Source organism: Macaca nemestrina, chromosome 9 (genome assembly GCF_043159975.1).
Source record: "Macaca nemestrina isolate mMacNem1 chromosome 9, mMacNem.hap1, whole genome shotgun sequence".
NCBI lineage: Eukaryota > Metazoa > Chordata > Mammalia > Primates > Cercopithecidae > Macaca > Macaca nemestrina.
In genome coordinates, this window is record NC_092133.1 from 120,628,640 (window position 1) to 120,650,844 (window position 22,205).

Consider the following 22,205-nt stretch of genomic DNA (forward strand, 5'->3'; position numbering starts at 1 on the left):
CCTGTGGGCGTGTCACCAGAGGCACAGGTGAACGTGATTCCTCCTGGATTTCTTGGCAGATGGTTCTAGTGGCAAGACCAAGTCCGCAGGGGGATGAAGCCATTTCTGGGTTTGTAGCTGGGATCATGGTCAGTGAGCCTGCCACCTAGGTGCATCCTGCCACTCAAAACAGCCTTCCTCAGTCTTGGGCTCCACCAGAGTTTTGCAGTCTTCTATCCAGGTCCCAAATCTCCCTCAAGGGCACTTTTGTCCATGAATGGCTGCCAAATTCTTGTTGAGTGGAAGTTCTCCTATTCTTCCATCTCACTCTTTGCTATTGTAGTTTACATGGCTGATACAGTTAGAGTAACTGATCATGCTTTGTGTTTTATAGGATAACACTGAGCTACATAGTGCATAATAATTTTTAAGCATATATTTCAATATAAATAAATTTTCTTATTAAAATTGTATGCAGGTTACAAAAATAACCTCACAAAACAGCAGCTTAAAAGATGAAATGTTTTCTGGTGGTGTCTAATTTTTAATGCTGAGTGTCTAATTAATTTTTAATGCTACTTTTCTTTGTACCCAGCAATTTTTTGAGGTAGAAGAAGAGAACATTCATTTGCAAGATGCGAGTAGTGTCAAAATAAATATTTTGTTAAGAAAACTGAAAGAGAAAGAAGAAGTTATTAAAGAATTAAAAGAACAATTAGACCAATATGAAGATTTGGGATTTCACAAAATGGTAAGTTTCAAGGCAAGGAATAATTAATTTTAATATTTGTAAAGAAAGTCATAAATAGTTAAAAGCTTGATTTAATGATAAACTAAAATCCAATTGATGCATTTTAGGCATCTCCCCATAATATAAGCCAGTCTAACTCTTTTCTGCTCAATGACCTATTCTAGAAAACCCATAGCAATATGAATAGGAGCAATAGAATGGTTCTGTATGTTTTATTTAAATGGAAATAACTTACATCCCACTGCAAAAAAAAGTCCTACTCTAGAAGAGTATGGGAGTGGATTTTTGTTGTAACTGAAGACTCCCACCCTTTTTTTGCAATCAAGGTAGTTTGAAAGACACAAAGTTAATCTTTCCAAGCCAGAGGTTCCAAGAAGCCAACTTGGAAAAGAATGACATTTTAATAAAAATATCAAGAAGAAAAATCTCAGAGGATTTTCCCCTCAGTTTTTGCCGTTGCAATAGGAACCAGGAACTGCTTTACTGGTTAGACAAACTACTGAAGGGAACAAAAATGGAATGAGTGAGAAGGCAGAAAGAAGAACCTAAACTCCTGTTAAGGAGGAAGTTTAAGGGCTTTGGAAAGTGTGGATCCTGAGAACAAATTCATTGTCATCTCATCTCATCTCTGCTCTGAGCCACCAGCTGTCTCAGGCCCAACCACAGTCCAGAACTGGAGAGGATTTTGTTATTAAGTTCTAAGAGCAAGAAGCTGATTGTTTGAGTTGGAAAGGCTAACAGATACTGGGACCCAGAAGGAATAAAGGTCTATTGAATATCAATAGCAGGTATCAGATACTTCATCGATGGCATCTCTTGTCATTCTCACAGTTCAGTTTGCAGATGAAGAAGCAGAGACGGGGTGGTTAAGTAACTTCCTCACGGGCACACAGGTAGTAGATGGTAAAGATGGTACATATACCAAGGTTCACCTGAATCTAAAGTCCACTTACAGAGGGGGAGCTCTATCCTCTACAGTAAGAATTAAAGGTTGTAGTGAATATATAAGATGCATATGCATATAGAAAATGTATAGATTATAATGTATAGATTGTTATATTACAATATGATATATTATAATACATTAATAATTATTAATAGATTAATACACTTAGAAATATTGACACATGCATACAGGAAAATCTGAAAAGTTATATGTCAAAATGTTAACACTAGAAAGAAACACTTATGGGTTGCTCATGCCTTTGAGTACAATCTATGGTTTATCTAAATCCCTCACTAGTACTCTTATTTAAAACTTCAAGGTTATAAGAGATAATGAATCAAACACAAACCATTCTAAATGTTCGTATTTAAACTGGTTTAAATGTTTGCTCTGTTTAAGTGTTTGTTTTGTTAATCTATTAGAAATCTTTGTATCTAGAAAAATATCTAGAAAAAAGTTGAACACCTAAGCAATACAGTATTGTGTCAATAGCATAGATCGAATAAAATTGAATATTTTTTTTATATGTCTTGGACTAGGAAGCACATTTAATTTTTGCATTTGCTTTCGAAAAACCTTTTCTTTTTTTTTTTTTTTTGAGACGGAGTCTCGCTGTGTCGCCCAGGCTGGAGTGCAGTGGCGCGATCTCGGCTCACTGCAAGCTCCACCTCCCGGGTTCACGCCATTCTCCCGCCTCAGCCTCCGAGTAGCTGGGACTACAGGCGCCCGCCACCACGCCCGGCTAGTTTTTTGTATTTTTAGTAGAGACGGGGTTTCACCATGTTAGCCAGGATGGTCTCGATCTCCTGACCTCATGATCCACCCGCCTCGGCCTCCCAAAGTGCTGGGATTACAGTCTTGAGCCACCGCGCCCGGCCTGAAAAACCTTTTCTTGGGTTTACATTTACCTCTGCTTTTTAGAGAAAACAGTTTAATAGAAAAGATTAAAAACTATAAGAGTTCTCTTTTAATCCTGCCTTGGCCAAAGACATCCAGTGTAGATGTGGCAAGGCAATTTTGATCCATTTATTTCCCATTTGTGAAATGCAACATGATACCCGCCTGGCTAAAGTAGAGAGTTATGATAAGAACACCTGCTGTGTTGAATGTAAATTGCTTCAAGTTCTTTGAAGAAATATTCGTATATCAATTCAGGTATTATAAAGAAATGCACAAATCCTTATAGCCATCAGTTTATGTTCCATAAAATGTACCAAACAGACTTCTGGACTGTTGAGAACACCCCAATTGGGTAAGACAGCTCCCCACACTCTTGAAATGTTTACACGTCTAACTTTTCAGCTAGTCACCTGGCCTGACTGGACATTCTGGGGAAACCGTGAGGATGGGCTGTGGCTTTGTGAAGAGGAGAGCAGGTGGGAGCCACACAGGCTCATCTGTAAGCAGGCTGTTCTCTGGCTTTCAGTGGCATCCAGAATACCCTGGTTATTCCACTGTAATTAACCCCCAAAGAGCACATTATAATTTCTGTAAACACTTTAAGATTTGAGGAAGGTGAGGTGATTCTGATTAACGGGGTATATGGATTTCTCCTGGAGACCCCAACAAAGCACAGGGCTCTGCTCTCCCCTCTTGACTGAGGGTGATGGAAAACATACATGTCACCATTTCAAGAACACAGATGCAAATTCCACAAAGGCAGATCATGGCTTATATTAAATAAAATGAAACACTTTTTTTTTTTTTTTTTTTTTTTGAGACAAGAGTCTCGCTCTGTCGCCCAGGCTGGAGTGCAGTGGCCGGATCCCAGCTCACTGCAAGCTCTGCCTCCCAGGTTTACGCCATTCTCCTGCCTCAGCCTCCCGAGTAGCTGGGACTACAGGCGTCCGCCACCTCGCCTGGCTAGTTTTTTGTATTTTTTTAGTAGAGACAGGGTTTCACCGGAAACACATTTTTTTTTCTACATTCTCTAAGAACAAACTTTCCTAAAACCTCATGCCACTTAAGTTCTAGATGATCTTTTTTATTTGAAATTTCATCTGATTCAACTGCCCCCTCTAGTGGTATTTAAAAAACCCTTGGGATACCAAGTCTCGAATTAGATTGGGAACACTGAATTTGGAAAAACAATTAAAAATTTCAAAGTAGCAGTGGAAGTAAGTTGAAAAACGAAAGTGAAATAAACAAGCTTTATTTAATTCTGCAGTTATCTAGTTTACTCTTACTGATTATCAAGTTACTTCAATAGCCTTATAGTTAATAAGTAGTTGTAATATTTCTCATCTCCAGATGGGAACATCCTAAATGTTGAACTTTCCCAAGAGCAACTTCATTCAAGGGATGAAATGTTCAGGTTTTATTCGGTGGGAAATCAATGTGACTCAGCTGCATGCCATTGTAGTCATCAGGTTTCCATGCTGTCCGTTGGCTAATCCTCTTGAGAATTTATAAAGGAGGTTAGCCTTTATGTCTCTGTGATTGTGTGTGTGTGTGTGTGTGTGTGTGTGTGTGTGTGTACGCGCCTGTGCATGTGTTTTAATTTCAGTTGGAGCTGGCATTTTGAATAGACTTTTCATTTTTCTTTCTTATCCCAACACTGATGAGCCCCGCAACCATCACCCACCTACCTTCCATTGCTGAGCATATCTGCTTGTTGCTGACAGCTCTGAAACAGAGCTGTCATTCAAGAGTGGCAGCTCTGCAGGGTTGCACTGCCCAGAGTGCCACTTTCCTGGTTGTCACTCATTGGGAAAGCACCTGCTCTTCTCTGTGACTGTCATGAGGCATGGGCTTGCATCAGAACTCTACTCCTCCCCAGAAAATTGAGATGTCCAATTCAATGGAGCCTATGGAAGGGAAACTGCTGAGAAGGCACAGAAAGTGCTTTGAACCAGAACTTCTCAGACTTTACCACTCACACGCATCACCTGCAGGTGTTGTTAGATGCAGACTCTGATGCAGTAGCCCTGGGTTGGGCCTGAGGGGCTGCATTGTTCCCAGGTGATGCTGAGGCTCCTGGTCCATGGACCGCATTTGAGGAGCAAAGCTCCCAAGTACACCTGTTTTCAAAAATGATTCTTTCAAGATTCAATTTGGGATTCAGTTTGTAATTGTATGCATCTTGTGAATATTCACAAAAGATATAGCACATATGCTACCGCCTGAAGTCCTAGTTTTTATAATATGAAAGAAAAACTTGAGATTGGCAAGTTTCTTTACAATTTTGAAATTCCAGAATGATCAAGGATTACACACAATCTCTCTCAGAGTATAGTGTGGTTTAAACGGTTACATCCAGTTAACCGCCTTTTAATGATCTCCATCCTTCTTAACCTCATTTTATTAATGCAGTTTATTTTTTTAAAGTCTCGTGGTTTAAGCAAGCACAAACTAGCAGTGTGGGCAGATGGCAGAAGGAACACCACCACAAAACCTGCCACTCAGAGTGTAACAGAGGACCGTAGCAGCTCAGAACGATCCCTTTGTTCATTTTGCTAATGAGTGTCCTCATTGCTGTGGGCGACTGAATAGTTAATTACTTGCAGTTCCCACAGCTGACAGATGGTGGGGACAGAGCTAAGGGTTAACCTCAGAAGAACAGGGGTTGTGGATTGATATGTGGAGGACAAACCCCCAGATTTAATGTGTTTTCCTTGCATCCTGCTTTCATACAAAGAGATTCTTAGAACCCGTAGTTAGGTATTAGCTGCTACCATTTGTAAATTTTACACTTCATCTGATGAATTCAAATAGTTCTTCTTTAGTTTATGAGAATTGGGTGCTCGTGTAATCCTCTGTGGATGTTCATATTCTGCCACTGTTAGGAAAAGTATGCTTAAGCCTATTAAGGCCAGTATTGTTTGTTTCTTTCTTTCTTTAAAAAAAAAAAAAAAAAAAACTTTTAGTCTGTAAATGCATTCTGTGATGGTCTCAAATTGAACAATGTGGGACAAGAAATTAATGACTGGGATTCAGTGTTGTTTATTAACTACTTACTAGGTTTGTTAGTTCTCATTAGTTAAGAATGAATTGGGCTCAAATAATTTAAATGAAATGGTGAATCAAAGTCATGAAGATTTGGTAATTGAGCTTAGTGCAAAATTTAACAACATAATTTAAATATTACTAACTCTTACACACACACACATACATACCATACGTAATTTCATTAGTAAGTCACTTGTTTTAAAGGACTTATTAGTGTACTTATTAGTGTACTACAAAAAAATTTAAATCACTTCTTTTTCTTTCAAACTGTTACAGGGGAAAATATTTAAATAATTTACTTCCACATATCCTTATACTAAATGAAAGTGTAGTTCCAAAGGGAAATCAGTCGAGAGAAATGATTTTGTTTTTGAGGGAAGATTTTATTTTTATTTATTGCAATCATGGAATTACTGTAAAAAGAATAAGTTATAATTCACCTGCGATGACCTTAAGTTCAAAAGTATTTTTAATGTCTGTAGTAATTTTTAACAAGGCATGTAGAATCTTCTATCTCCTTTGGCATAATAATATAATGACTAATATTTTGAGATTGCATAATCTGTTTATTATTGTACCACAATAAAGTGTAAAGTTCTGCACCAACTTCCCCAATCCATTACATCTTAATTTTTTTTTTTTATGTGTGACAGTAAAATCTAGACAACCATAGGGAGTATATTCAGATGTTTTCAACGGCTTTGAAACAGACAAGAAGAAGAAGGCAAAAAAAAAAAAAAGTAGCTGTCCCAATAAGCGCGTCTATTGCGTAAGAAAAAGCTCTCCCATAATGGACATGGCAAGATTTAAACAAAAGACGCACATAATAAAAATGTAAATGAGTTTGCTTTACTAAAACTATAACTTTAAAGTCTTTTGTTGTAAGTTATCCTGAAACCTTCTTACAAGGTAATCACTGTTTGCATAGAGATTTAAACCGAAGTCTTCAATAGCATTAAACGCCTGCACAGACCCCGTGTGACAAGCATGCAAAGCCATGTTAATGTTCAGAATATGAATTGCCTCTGGGTGGCTCCTCCACCAAGCAGAAAACCAACTGTGTGGATATCCGTGTGCCTGATGGACTCCATGCGGCTCCCAGCCTGAAAACGTCACCACTTTGACATGTGATGTGCTCCTCATGACACTGGCAGCACTGACACTGGGAAATGCCACAAAGGCAACAAGCCCCCCTCCTTAGCCATGCACTCTGCCACCCCCTGGCGCTGCCCGTCCTGGTCCCCCCAGCCTGCCTAGTTACAGGCGGACAGCACTTCAGACACACACAGAGGGAAGTGTGGGTGGAGGGGCCCCAGCTGCCTCCCCGGACACAGCCTCCATAATGAATTGACCTGAATGATGAGGGCACACAAACAGTATGATATGCATTATTCCTGTCAATAAAATGTCCCCATGTGTTGAGGTCTTTGTACAGAATGTACTGGAGCCTTTCTTCCAGCAAGCTCTATTTAGGCTCCTTCCTTTTTACTATTCTTATTATAAGTGTGTAATAGAATTCAGAAAATTATATGATAGCTTTTCTGTATCTGTATTGTCCTTGTCTTGCATATTTAAATCCTTGGCTCCCTGCTTAGAAATATGGCATTCTCCATCTTTTAGGAATCTTTTCCCAAGGAAACCAGCTCTCCAAAATCAAACGCAGAAAAGGAAAATTTGGAGTACAAACTGGAAAATGAGAGGCTGCTTCAGATCATTTCAGAGCTTGAAGAAGAAATCCAGATCAATCTAAAAGAAAATTCAGGATTAGGTAACATTTTGAAATCACCTTTGAGAAAAATCTATGTATTGGTCACGTTGTAAAGCTCATAACTATGTTTGTCTTTTCCAAACATACATTTGTTTGGTTATTTACATTTAAAAGATCAATTTCATAGCCATCTTTGCTTTTTATTGAAGGTAGCATTTCTTACATGGGACAGAGGATATGTTTGTAGTTGTATCCCTGAGCCATGTCATGTTAACTCAGGATGTTGTTTCAAGACAGACATTGGCCTTTGCAAAAATTTGCTAATCAATGCTCCATTTCACTTAGAAATACTATAACCAAATAGAAACTTTTGCTGATTTGTTTCAGATGCTTAACTGATTATCTGAACTTGATAACACTTAAATACTTAAGAGTACATATAGGGATATGCTTTGTGGGGAAAACAGAGTTAGCCTTTCAGGAAAGTATGCTACTATTTAGTAGTTACTTCAATTTTTGATACGAAGTTTAAATATACAATTTTGTTTGTATACTTTATACCCCTTTTCTTTCATACCACACGCGTTGGTGAAAGTTGTGTTTAAATCACCGAAGTTGTTAGAACATGTGGAAAAGGGAAAAATGTAATCACCAAAGTGAGATTGCTTTAATGTATTTTTTCATTTAACTGTGATCCGTGTGATTATGTTAATTACATGATGTTGTCCTTAATCTGCTTATTCAAAGCAATGAGCAGGCAATAAAATGAATTATAGCAAAATATCAATGAAATGAGATATATTATATTAATATTATCCCTTGGATGTAAAATTCTACCATGCCAGTATAGTCTCGTTCTCTTCTGCTGTGGCATAGTGAGGCCTTTTAGTTTTGGGTCGTTCTTATTAAGTCATAAACTGCCACCTGCTAAAGCTCTTTGCATTGGCTGTGACTAACAGCAAAAATGTCCATCGCTAGTATTGATGAAAAGCTTTCAGCCCTCAGCCACACTTGGATCTTGAACTTACTTCTTAATCCCTATCTGACCAGCCATCTGAACAGCAGGAAGAAGGCTGTGAATGTCAAGGGCAGTTGTGAAGGTCACAGTCCTGCTAGGCCTTGTGTCCGCCATGTCTGCTAGTGCCCCACAGCCTGCCCTGAAGCAGGCCGTTTAAATACAGGGGCATAAGCATGTAATTTCATGGTTGGCCTCTCTCTCCTTTTGTTTACAGAAGATGAACTTATAAGTATGAAAGAGATGGCAGAAAAGGATCAAAAAACTATTCAAAAGGTACTATAATGTTTTTACATTGATAAATGACTCTTTTAAATGGAACTATAGGCGCAATTGGCCAAGTAACACTGTGTCCAGAGTGTCTTGTGACATAGAGGAAAATTGATCCACGTATTTAATCTCTCCCCACTATTTGGGAAGGGTTACTAGAAGCAAATAAGGACTCCATCTTGAAAACTCATGTATAGATACTTCTTTTGTTTGGAATCACTGACCATCTGCCTTGTTGATTTTAAGGCACCGAAGTTACATGACACAGAGAAGTCTGAAGATGAGCTTGCAGTTGAGGAAAAAATTATATTAAAAATGAACAGTCTTATTTTCAGATCAGATGTTGGTTGATGTTCATGGATGAGCTGGGCTTATGTTATCTGGTAAATATTTAGAGCAGGGAATTCTTCTGATAGAACAAAAATCAAGATTTCCAAGGTGGGGTGCAATGGCTCACCCCTGTAATCCTAGCAGCTTTGCAGGCCAAGGTTGGAGAAACTCCTGAGCCCAGGAGTTCAAGGACAGCCTGGAAAACATAGTGAGACCCCGTCTTTATAAAAATAAAAAATATATAGCCGAGTGTGGTGGCACATATCTGTAGTCCCAGCTACTCGGGAATCTGAAGTAGGAGGATTGTTTAAGCTCAGAAGTTCAGGGCTGCAGTGAACTAGAATTGTACCACTGCACTCCCGCCTAGACAACAGAGTGAGACCCTGTCTGAAACACACATACACATACACCACCAACCCCCACAACAACAACAACAACAACAACAACAACAACAAGATTTCCTAGTGCATTCAATTGAATTCAGTAGGATCTCAGCAATTCCTGCTCTCCCTGCACACGTGGGGCTCCCCCACTCTGTTCTTGTTTACCCGCAAACTTCCCTGTTGTGGCTCTCAGTTGCCATTCTGTTATGGTCTATCTTCCCTGCCCTACTGGAGGCTCCATAAGGGTGGAAACTGCTCTATCTGGTCTCTTAGTGGGGAGCACAATGCCCGAGGCACTGAAGAATACTCCAAGAGATGAATAGAATAAGAATGCATTTATAGTTCATACAGTTTACAGATAAATAAGCAGATTCACATCCCCAAATTATTCCAAATAAACATAAATGTCTTCCAGTAACTGAACCGAGTATCCAATTTTAAGTTAAAATGGATTAAAATCAGACAAAATTAAGAATTTAGTTTCACAGTTGCACTAGCCACATTTGAAGAGCTCAGCCACCGCATGTGCTTAAGTTCAGGTACAGATTTCAACCAGGCCTGATATTGCCATTCAAGATATTCTTTTTTTAATTTTTAAAAATTTTTTGTCCTTTATTTCTTCTAAAAGATAGGATACATGTGCAGAATGTGCAGGTTTGTTACATAGGTATACATGTGCCATGGTGGTTTGCTGCACCTATTGACCCATCCTCTAAGTTCTCTCCCCTCACCCCCACCCCCCACCAACAGGCCCTGGTGTGTGTTGTTCCCCAGTCTGTGTCCATGTATTCTCAATGTTCAACTCCTACTTATGAGCGAGAACATACGGTGTTTGGTTTTCTGTTCCTGTGTTAGTTTGCTGAGGATGATGGCTTCCAGCTTCATCCATATCCCTGCAAAGGACATGATCTCATTCCTTTTTATGGCTGCATGGTATTCCATGGTGTATATGTGCCACATTTTCTTTATCCAGTCTATCACTGATGGGCATTTGGGTTGGTTCCATGTCTTTGCTATTGTAAATAATGCTGCAATAAACATACGTATGCATGTCTCTTTATAGTAAAATGATTTATATTCCTTTGAGTATATACCCAGTGATGGGATTGCTGGGTCAAATGGTATTTCTGGTTCTAGATCCTTGAGGAATACTCCATACTGTCTTCCCCAATGGTTGAACTAATTTGCATTCCCACTAACAGTGTAAGAGTGTTCCTATTTCTCCACAATAGGTACCAGCATCTATTGTTTTCTGACTTTTTAATAATCTCCATTCTGACTGGTGTGAGATGGTATCTCATCGTGGTTTTGATTTGCATTTCTCTGATGATCAGTGATGTTGAGCTTTTTTTCACAAGTTTGTTGGCCACGTAAATGTCTTCTTTTGAGAAGTGTCTGTTCATATCCTTTGCCAACTTTTTGATGGGGTTGTTTTTTTCTTGTAAATTTGATTTAGTTCCTTGTAGATTCTGGGTATTAGACCTTTGTCAGATGGGTAGATTGCAAAGATTTTCTCCCATTCTGTAGGTTGCCTGTTCACTCTGATGATAGTTTCTTTTGCTGTTCAGAAGCTCTTTACTTTAATTAGATCCCATTTGTCAATTTTGGCTTTTGTTGCAATTGCTTTTGGTGTTTTTGTCATGAAGTGTTTGCCCACGCCTATGTCCTGAATGGCATTGCCTAGATTTTCTTCTAGGTTTTTATGATTTTGGGTTTTACATTTAAGTCTTTAATCCATCTTGAGTTAATTTTTGTATAAGGTGTAAGGAAAGGGTCCAGTTTCAGTTTTCTGCATATGGCTAGCCAGTTTTCCCAGCACCATTTACTGAACAGGAGATCCTTTCCCCATTTCTTGTTTTTGTCAGGTTTGTCAAAGATCAGATGGTTGTAGATGTGTGGTGTTATTTCTGAGGTCTCTGTTCTGCTCCATTGGTCTATATGTCTGTTTTGGTACCAGTACCATGCTGTGTTGGTTACTGTAACCTTATAGTATAGTTTGAAGTCAGGTAGTGTGATGACGCCAGCTTTGTTCTTTTTGCTTAGGGATTGTCTTGGCTATACGGGGTCTTTGATTCCACATGAAATTTAAAATAGTTTTTACTAATTCTGTGAAGAATGTCAATGGTAGTTTGATGGAAATAGCATTGAATCTATAAATTACTTTGGGCAGTATGGCCGTTTTCATGATATTGATTCTTCCTATCCATGAGGATGGAATGTTTTTTCATTTGTTTGTGTCCTCTCTTATTTCTTCACTCAAAATATTCTTATATTTTAGATAAAACTACTTTTAAGAAGTATTTTCCAAAGAAATGGTTACCCTGATTGGTTAGAGGTGGGAGATGTTTCCCTGATAACTGAATCCCTCACAGGTTTTCACAAGGGGAGTTCATTTTCTTAGGCTTCACCCTATTTGCAGTGATAATAATGTAAATTCCATTTAACCTTCTTGGCATCAACCTCTAAGGTCAGAAATGAAATCTCAGCCTTCTAGTTTCACTTAATAACCAACCAGGGAACCGTCACCTGTCCCTCCTTTCCTCCCTCTTTTCCTCCCTCCTTTCCTTCCTCCTTTCTCCCTCCGTTCCTCCCTCCCTCCTTCTCTTCCTTTCCTTCGTTCCCTCCCTCCCTCCCTCCCTCCCTTCCTTCCTTCCTTCTTTCCTTTCCTTCCTTCCTTGTCTCAGTCTCATTCTGTCCCCAAGGCTGGAGTACAGTGGTGCGATAATATCTCACTTGCAGTCTCAAACATCCAGGCTCAAGCAATCCTCCCATCTCAGATCCCAGAGTAGCTGGGACTAAAGAGGAGTACCACCACACTTGGCTTATTTTTTATTTTTTATTTTTGTAGAAACAGGCTGGTCCCAAACTCTTGGCCTCAAGTGATGCTCCCACCTCATCCTCCCAAAGTATTAGGATTACAGGTGTGAGTCATTGCACTGGGCCTGGTTCTTTATTGAAAATGTTTCTCAAGCTCTTCAGTCTGTATTACCACTGGTAGAAATGAGTAGCATGTACTTCCTACTTTCTATAAGGAGTACAATAACAAATTCAAGCAAAAAAAATAATCTCACTGGTAAGCCACCAATTGATGGCTGGCTATATCTGTGAGTTTAAATATGTCAGTTAAATGCTGCCTCAGCTTTCTAAATCTGCACTGTGCTATGGTGGCCCCTGGCCACATGTGGCTATTGAGCACTTGAAATGTGGCCAGTGCAAGTGAGGAACTAAGTTTTAATAATTTAATTTCCAATTCTTTAAATTCAAATTTAAAAACTCATTTCAGTTCTTGGAAAACCTTTCTGTGTATTTTTGATAACTGGGATATGTGACTCTACTTTTTCATTTGTAAATTTTATGAAATCTGAATACAAATAAAGCATTTCCAATGAAAACGTAGCTCCCCAATTGAGATGTACTGTAAGTGAAAAATACACACTGGATTTCAAACACTTGGTGTAAAAAATGTGAAATGTCTCACTAATAATTTTCTATATTGAATATACATTGAAATAATAGTTTGAATATATATTGGGATAAAAACACATTATTAAAATTGCTTTTACCTATTTCTTTTGTCTTTTTAGCACAGCTACTATAAAATTCAAAATTATATATGACTCACATTATATTTCTGATAGCTCTGTTATGTATAATGTAATATATAAATATAATTTAATATATATAACATATAATGTGATATATGTAACATATATAATGAAATATATGTAACAAATTATATAATATAGTATAGCAGACTCCTAATCTGCTTGATTTTTAATTCTGTCTTTCTTTTCTTTTTTTCTTTACATGCACTGGAACTTCTCATAGACATTGAATATAGGGACATTTTGGTACTGAGCAGAAAGAATCTAGAACCCTGGATTCCTGTTCCATTTTTGCCACTAGGTCCCCTGGGGCCAGTACCTGTCTTCCTCCTTCCTGTTTCTCCCATGTGTACTGTGTGGACTGAATGAGATAATGAATGTCAGCATGCTTTGTCAACTGGGAAGCAGTTCAGATGTTGTTGAACAAATGACAGCTGATATTTGCTGGGTTTTTTTCCAATATCCTGCACTAAATCAATTTGTTCAGCAATGTTTATTAGTTGCCTTTAAGTACTAGGCACTGTGCTACTGCTAGAAAAAATAAAATGCATGTATATACCTATGGTCCCTTCTGGGGACAGGTGAAGTCTACAGGGATAGACCAAAGCCATAGGGCAGTGAGATAGGGACTATAAGAGAAGTGTGTACTAGAGAAGAGATGCCTGGCCTCATCTGGAAGATTCTAGAAAAGCTTCACAAACAGTTCCACAACCTTTCTCATGTTCTCCTGTTGAGGCCCACTGGAGCTGATTTTTTTAGGTTTTTTCTATTGTTTGCTTGCTTGTTTGTTTGGGGTTTTTTTGAGATAGGGTCTTTCTTTGTTGCCCAGGATGGAGTGTAGTGGCGTGATCATGGCTCACTGCAGCCTTGACCTCCTGGTCTCAAGCAATTCTCCCATCTCAATCTCCTGAGTAGCTGGTACTACAGGTCTGCACCACACCTGGCTTATGTATTTATGTATTTATTCATTTTTGGGGAGATATTCTGTCACTATGTTGCTTAGGCTGGTCTTGAACTCCTGGGCTCAAGGGATCCTCCCACCTCAGCCTCCCAAAGTGCTGGGATCATAGGTGTGAGCCACCGTGTTGGGCTTTGGAGCTGATTTTTCCAGGCAGGCAAGAGAGTAGAAGAGCTGGGTACAGTGTATGAATGCATAAAGCCTGACATGGATTTGTGAAACTGCTTGTGATTGGGTGTGGCTTGAGAATGCAGTAGAAGTCTGATGAAACGATATAGGAAGAATCTGTAGTGGGGCAGACAGAGTGAGGAGACCAGGGGTGTGGGGAAGAGGGTGTAAATGGAAAGGAGCAACTCAGAAGACTTCAGATAACCATGTGTTTCCCCCACCTTTTTTTTTTTTTTTTAAAGCCCTGGATGCACTTAAAAACAGATTGAAAATGGGACTGAATTTGGGGAGGCTGACCTCTTGCCATCCATCTGGGCTAAGCATGGTCAGTTATGGAATTCATAGCTTTTGTGTTTTAATTCCAAGAATCAAATACCAGCTGTATCTGTGCCTGTCTTCCAGCTGCTGCCACAGTAGAATCTGTTCTCATGAATTTCACTCTGGGAGGGAGACAGACCCGGAGTCAGAGAGCACAGTACAGGTGTGATAGCGTCAGGATGCAGAGAAGCAGACTTTGCTGTGCGGCACACAAGAGGCATTCCCAGCCTGTACTCTACGGGATCAGGGAAGGTTGGAGGAAGGATACTGCACTGGCCCCAAGAAGAGCTGTTAGAGTTAGCCAGCAAAGAGATGCGGGAGAGTTGAGAGGAGTATTCTAAGTACCACGCAAAAGCACCTTGTATGGGAAAGGGAGTGTGGTTTGCTGTAGATGAAGAGTACCTGAGAGCAAGGAGTGACAAGGGGCAGAGGACAGTGGCAGAAGATTATATTCATGCAAAGAAGGTTTGAATTACCTTCTAAGTGCGTTGGAGAGCCTTGAACATTGCGGCAGGATCAGATTTGTGTTTCAGAAAGAAAATGAATGGGAGAGAGGAAAGCCGGGAACCAGAGTCCAGTGAAGGTGTTGCTTGGATAAACCAGGGAAACAATAAAGAACTGAAACAAGAACGGTGACACTGGGGATATTTATTAAATTAATACAGACATGAATTAATGAAATTGAATGCATATCAAAACGAAAGGTTGAATTTTACTAGCCTATAACACACACAAACAGCAACTGATCAATGTAAATACCAAGGCAAGTCACAAGGGAACAAGGGCCCTGCAGTGCATGGGGTTTTTGTTTGTTTTTTCATTTTTCATTTTTTGGGTACCTAGTAGGTGTGTATATTTACAGGGTATATGAAATATTTTGGTACAGGCATTACGATGTGTAATAATCACATGAGGATAAGTGGGGTATCCATCACCTCAAGCATTTATCCTTTGTATTACAAACAATCCATTTATACTCTTTTAGTTATTTTTAAATGTACAATTAAATTATTGACTATAGTCACCCTGTTGTGCTATCAAATACTAGGTCTTATTCGTTCTTTCTAGCCATTTTTTTTTTGTACTGTTAACCCTATTACCCCACCCCTCACTACCCTTCCCAGCATCTGGTAACCATCCTTCTTCTTGTTATCTCTGTAAGTTCAATTGTTTTAATTTCTAGCTCCCACAAATAAATGGTTTGTTCGTTTGTTTAGAGACAGGGTCTTGTTCTAGGCTGGAGTGCAGTGGTATGACCATAGTTCATTGCAGCCTTAAATTCCTGGGCTCAAGCAATCCTCCTGCTTCAGCCTCCAAAGTAGCTTGGATTACAGGCACATGTAACTGTGCCCAGCTAATTTTTGTATTTTTAGTAGAAATGGGGTTTCACCATGTGGGTCAGGCTGGTCTTGAACTCCTGACCTCAGGTGATCCACCTGCCTCAGCCTTCCAAAGTGCTGGGACTATGAGTGTCAGCCACTGTGCCCAGCCTAAAAAATTTTTTTTGTGGAGACCTGATACCAAGTCTCAAACTCTTGGCCTCAAGCAATCCTGCTTCAGCCTCTGAAAGCACTGGGATTACAGGTGTGAGCCACTGCACCCAGCCCAGTGTATGCTTCTGATAGCTATTTTCAGTTGGTATAAATGTAGTTTGATATGCACATAGATATAACGCAAAACCCTAAAATAAGAGATGGGTCACATAAAACATTAGGCAAAATTGTTCTTTTTGACAGAGTAGGACTTGCTTTATTGTGATGTTACATTTTGATGGTGTGGGGTGAGGAAAGGTGTAAATAAATTGGTATTTTCTGTGTATATTTTACTTGCTTACATAATAATTCTATAATAATGTAAGATGATCATCTGTAGAAATTTAATTTTCTTTTGATCGGATTGAGATCCATTTTTCTCATATTGAAGTATGTTTCACTAAATTCTCTTGAGGAGAGATGTTAGATGTTCTGTTCTTATCTTTAATAAAAATATAATTTCTTCTCTTTCAGTTAATGGATAGTAGAGAAAGATTAAGAGAAGAGCTTAATTATGAAAAATCATTAGTTCAGGATGTGGTAAGATGATTTACATTATTTCCTAACTATTTGAATTCAGGAATTTAATTTAACCATGAAAGTTTTATAAACTTTATTTGTGATTATTTCCTGTGAATGACTCATTTCACCTTTATCGGAAATCTAAGTACATGTATAATTATAAACATTTGTAAATGGTCATTTTAAAGAAAGCAGTTTGAGTAGCACAGCAATACATATGCTTACTAGAGTCTTGTGTAAGAAATAGTATTACCATTTAAAACCATGTATAAAATTTCTGCATTTTATTATGGAGATTTAAAAAAAAAAAAACAAATAGGAGAGCCCACTATTTTGAAGGAATTGCTATTTTCAGTTACAAATTGCCGTAAGTGACAATAAAAAAGAGCCCAGCTAGATATTTTGGCATTCTGTGTTAGTCTCATAAGAAAACACTGCCTTTTTATGTTCTTTTAAGAGAACTTTCCAGACGGCTGGTCTTTTATCAGTTGACTACCCAGCCCCCAGCCCCCCCACAGCAGCCCCCCGCCCAGCTTATGGTGGCGTATTTGGCTTTCAGCTGATTACCACTAGTATGTCTTTGTTACAGTAAACTGACTGTGTTTATTATAATAAAAAATAAAACACAGCTTGACTTGCGTTCTAAATGTGCTTGAAAAGAATATGATACTGTTTGGAAGAGAAAAGGTTGCTCATAGGAAATCAACACTTCAGATATTGAAACATTCGCTTTTTTACAGCTTGTCACACTTTGTGCCAAGTCATGACTGTTTCCCTAACTCTGTTTTGTTACTCTCAGCACCCTGTGTTTTGGGTTCCTTGTCATAGAAATTAATGCAAAACAATTCTCCTGGATTACAATAAAGCCTTCTATGAAACCAACTTGGGAATGCAGGCAACAAAAAAAATTTATGGTTGGCGATTCACAAAAACCATGTGTTAACAAATGTGTTATTTTGAGCCTGCTACTTTTAAATACCTGGCATATAAAAATAGACTCCATTATTTGAGTCTACTTGGTGAATTTCTTCTACCTCCACCCCCACTCTCTTCTGTCATTCCTCCAAAGTTCAGGCTTTACTTTGGAAAACAAACAACTAAATAAATGTGCATATTGTCATTAAAACTGGAAGTGTTTTTATAGAGTGGAAAGCCAGTGTTATATTGTTTGTTAGCAGCAATAGAGAAGAAATTAAACTACTCAGTCAGTGAATTTGTGCCTATACTAGGAGCAGATCCCATACTCTTTGAATTACTTTGCCTTTTTATTTTAACTGTAAGCCTTTAACGGGTGCTATTGTATTGCTCACAGGGGAACCAATCACATTTTATTTTGTGGTTTAGAAGTTTGTTGCGCCCCAAGCTTGTTGCCAAGCAGCAAGAGCCTGCACCACAAACTCCACGAAGGCGAAAGAGCCTTCAGGATGCCTAGACTAGTCTAGGAGCTCATGATTTCAATAGAGGGAGTGGGCCTGAGGTTCTTCATGTGATGGAGGTTTCCATTGCATACCCGCTTTGGACCCATCGAGGTCACTATTTCACCGCCTTCTCCCTACTCCTGCAAGGCATTCTGTTATTCGCTTGGAGGCAGCCTGGTTTTGTTGTTGCTATTTGGGCTTCCTTCGTTTCTTGCTATCCTGCGTTTTTCCAGGACCCGGGATTTGTGATTGCACTGACAAGGAAGAGTGGGAGAAGGTGGAGTTGACCACTGTCATTCTGTAAAAATTTAAATACTTTCTAGCCAGAAGGGTTTTGTTACATACTTGCCTATTATTATATTCCAGTGAAAGTTATTTTCTGACCTGTTAAGAGTGTAGTGCAAAAAGCCAAAGAACTGGTAGTAAAGAGGCACAATCAGTAAGTATATGTAAACTGACTTTGTGTGGCAGCTCATGCCTGTAAGCCCAGTGCTTTGGGAGGCTGAGATAGGGGAATCGCTTGAGCCCAGGAGTTTGAGACCCCCCTGAGCAACATAGTGAGGCCCCGTTTTTATATAAAATAAAAAAGATTAGCTAGGCATAGTAGCACATGCCTGCAGTCCTCCTACTCAGGAGGCTAGGTGGGAGGTGTGAGGATCACTTGAGCCCAGAAGTTTGACACTGCGGTGAGCTGTGATCATACCACTGCTTTTCAGCCTAGGCAACAGAGCAAGACCCTGTCTTTAAAAAAAAAATAGATAAATAAATACATATTTATTATTATATATAACATACACATATTTATTATTTATTATATATATATAATATATATGTTAGGTAAGCGATGCAACCTAGAGTGATTGTATCCTTAGATTGGCTTTTGAGGAAGCATGTGAAATAATTTTGGGTCTTTCCATGATTCCTAGGCTAAGTGGCTTTCGTTTATTTTGAAGTTAACAAAACAGAGGGCCCTCATCAGAAAAATATCATGATTGAACTCTTTCTCTTAGTTCATTTCTATCTGCTTCATCCCAGCGCACCCTATTTCTTGGAACAATCCAGACTGGAGATGGGAAGGAAGTACATAGGTTGCCCTAGCCCCATTCTGGGGGCACAGCAATAAGTTACCCTTGCAATCTCCCTTGCTCCCACAACTAGGTTCCTGATGCCTGCATTCCCTCTGAGGCATGCCTCAAGCCTGTGCAGTCCTGTTATATGTCATGTGGCAGGGTTTGGCTATCCAGTTAGGAAACAGATGTTTTCAGTGGTCCATGCAAAGCCACGTTTACATGGAAGCTCTGCGAATAGTGACTCTTCATCAAGACAAACATGACACAAGCATGACCCAATGTGACTGTCCCTGTATGCCATGGAAGGTAGAGGAGCAAGTTCTGCTGTCCGTGTGATCCCTGTCTCACTGGCAGTGAGTTTGTGCCCGCTGGTCAGTCAAATGTGTTCCATGCAATCTTGGACATTTATTAGTCCTGCATAGCCTTCACAATCTACTTTTTAAAATAATATTTATAAAATATAGAGACAGGGTCTCACTATATTGCCCAGGCTGGTCTTGAACTCCTGGACTGAAGCAATCCTCCTGCCTTGGCCTCCTAAAGTGTTGGGATTATAGGCATGAGCCACTGTGACCAACACACAATCCCCTTAGGAAGTCAAAGAGCTAGAAGGCAAACCTTGTGAAAGGAAGAGCTCCCCTGAGGGTGTGTTGTTCAAAATTCATCAGAATGAGCCCCATGAACTCTTGCAGCCATTCACCCTACCTGATATCAGCAGGTAGATTTCTCTCTTTACAATCAGGAGATTCAGACAAGGATGCCTCAGAGTTCCGTTCCTTCTGTGCTCTTCCTTCTCCCTGAACTGACCTCTCTTGGTCAGCACCTGGTTAGGTCCTCTCATCTTTCAGGTCAGAGGTCAGATGCTGCCTCCTCTGGGAAACCTCTCCCACCCTGACTTCCCTTGCCTGGAAGAGGTGCCCACCCTCATGCTGGCATGGCACACAGTTTTCCTCTTGTGGCTCTCGTCACATTCTGTAGAGATGGCCTGTTATCTTACCTGCTATTTCCATTCTGTGAGCTATGGTTTTACTCCTAAAACCTAACATGGTGGCCCCCATGGGGTAGATGGCCACTAAATATTTGTTATGAGTAAATGATAGAAGGGATAACAAAAAATAGTTGAGAATGGCTTAACCCACACTATATATGGCATGAACTATATGTACTTTAATAAGCCCATAATACTGGTAATACATACGTGACACAGCTATACAATATAGAGAGGACCTGCAGTGGGGTTTCCAGGATTAATTTCCAGGTTCCATTCCAGTGGTTCTCAAACTTTTTGGTCTCAGGATCTCTTTACACTCTTAAATATTTTTTGAGGTCCCCCAAGAAAATTTGGTTTAGATGGTGATATAGTTTGGATGTGTGTTCCCATCAAAATCTCATATAGAAATGTAAGCTCCAGTGTTGGAGTGGGGGCCTTGTGGGAGGTGATTGTATCATGTGGGCAGATTTCTCATGAATGGTTTAGCACCATCCCCCATTATACTGTCTTCACTATAGTGAGTGAGTTCTGGTGAGATCTGGTCATTTAAAAGTGTGTAGCACCTCCCGACTTCTCTCTGTTGCTCCTGTTCCCACCATGTGAGACGCCTGCTCCCCCTTCACCTCCCACCGTGATTGGAAGCTTCTTGAGATCTCCCCAGAAGCAGAAGCCCCTATGCTTCCTATACGGCCTGCAGAACCGTGAGCCAATTAAACCTCTTTTCTTTATAAATTACCCAGTCTCAGATATTTCTTTATAGCAATGTGAGACTATACTAACACAGATGGGTTTTATCTGTTGATATTTACCATATATGAAAGGAAAACATAATCAAATTATTTGTTAAGTGACTTAAAAATAACAACACTAAACTCTTCACATGCTGACATAAATGCCATATTGTTTATAAGAAAATCTTTCCCAACACAGAAAATGTTTAGCAAAAGTGGCTTTGTCTTACATATGTGTGTATTTTGTATACGTGTGTGTGTATTTTTTTTTTTTTTGAGATGGTCTTACTCTGTCACCCAGACTGCCGTGCAGTGGCACAATCATGGCTCACTGCAGCCTTGACTTCCTGGCCTCAGGTTATTCTCCTGCCTCAACCTCCCAAGTAGCTGGGATTACAGCCACGCACCAACACGTCTGGCTAATTTTTCTATTTTTTGTAGAGACAGGGTTTTGCCACATTGCCCAGGCTGATTGTAAACTCCTGGGCTCAAGTGATCCACCCACCTCAGCCTCTTAAAGTGCTGGAATTACAAGCATAAGCCACAATACCCAGTCACTTATTTCTGTAAATTTCTTTAGTATTTGGTTTCCTGGAAATTATTTAAATTCTCATAGATACTTCTGTATTCTCTGCCATGATAAATATCACATAGCTTTTGAAAAACTCCAGTGTCCACTCATGAGACCATGAGAATGAAGAAACAGTGACTAATCTGTTAGTATTATTATGAGAATAATTTAGGCCTCACAGAACCCCTAAGGTTTGGGGCACCTTAGAGGTCCTTGGACCACATGTTGAGATCTGCTGCCTTATTTAATAAGGAAAAACTCTTAGCCAGGTGTAGTTAAGTGAAATGTCTTTATCCGTTTGTGATTCTGATCCTCTTCATTTGTTTTCATTTAATTTATTTATTCATCGATTCCTTTCCCTGGCACATCGCTGTTAGAATGTTACACTTTCTAATACACTTACTAATACTAATATATTTACATAAATATAAGCCATTACTCCTGCGCTCAGGGAGGCGGTTCAAATTTCCACATAAGGAAATTGCCATTTATCTCTCGCAATGTGGTGATTGGGCCAAGTGCTCCCCATGGGCAATATCTTGTGTTGTGCTGTTGTATTCCTAGATGGAATGCAAGGGTACAGGCGTACATACCTCTAGAATGTGTGGTGCAGGTATAAAGTTTATTGATTAAAAACTTACAAGAAGAAAATTAACAGACAGGACACACTCCTTTGGTCTTTTATTAGCCCACCAAGAGGAGAGCTTGGGTAAGGTGAATCACAGGAATTGCTGTGGGAGAGGGATGCCCCCGACACACCACTTTATATATTTATAGGGAAGTTGGCTATCTACCATACTATATGACAGTGGGAGCTTCCTGGCTGGGGAATTGTCTTTCTAAAAAGGAGAACACCCAGAGCTGAGCTAGAGGAGGTGACGTCAATGCCTTCTGTGTGAACAGGAGTTCTGCAGGTCTTCCAGAGGCTCCCTTTATCCCCACTGAGCCATTTCACTGACCAAGCAACAGAGTGAGGAAGGAGTTACTGGGT

General features: G+C 39.6%; 1 protein-coding gene across 1 annotated transcript in view; it reads left to right on the forward strand.

Moving 5' to 3' along the window:
• C9H10orf67 (chromosome 9 C10orf67 homolog) overlaps positions 1-22,205 on the forward strand; it is a 139,092-nt gene that overhangs the window by 41,895 nt on the left and 74,992 nt on the right. Inside the window, exons 6-9 of the mRNA XM_071068740.1 lie at positions 575-730; positions 7,245-7,392; positions 8,565-8,623; positions 16,386-16,451. Coding sequence (XP_070924841.1) covers positions 575-730; positions 7,245-7,392; positions 8,565-8,623; positions 16,386-16,451 — 429 coding nt within the window. The remainder of the gene's footprint in view (positions 1-574; positions 731-7,244; positions 7,393-8,564; positions 8,624-16,385; positions 16,452-22,205) is intronic.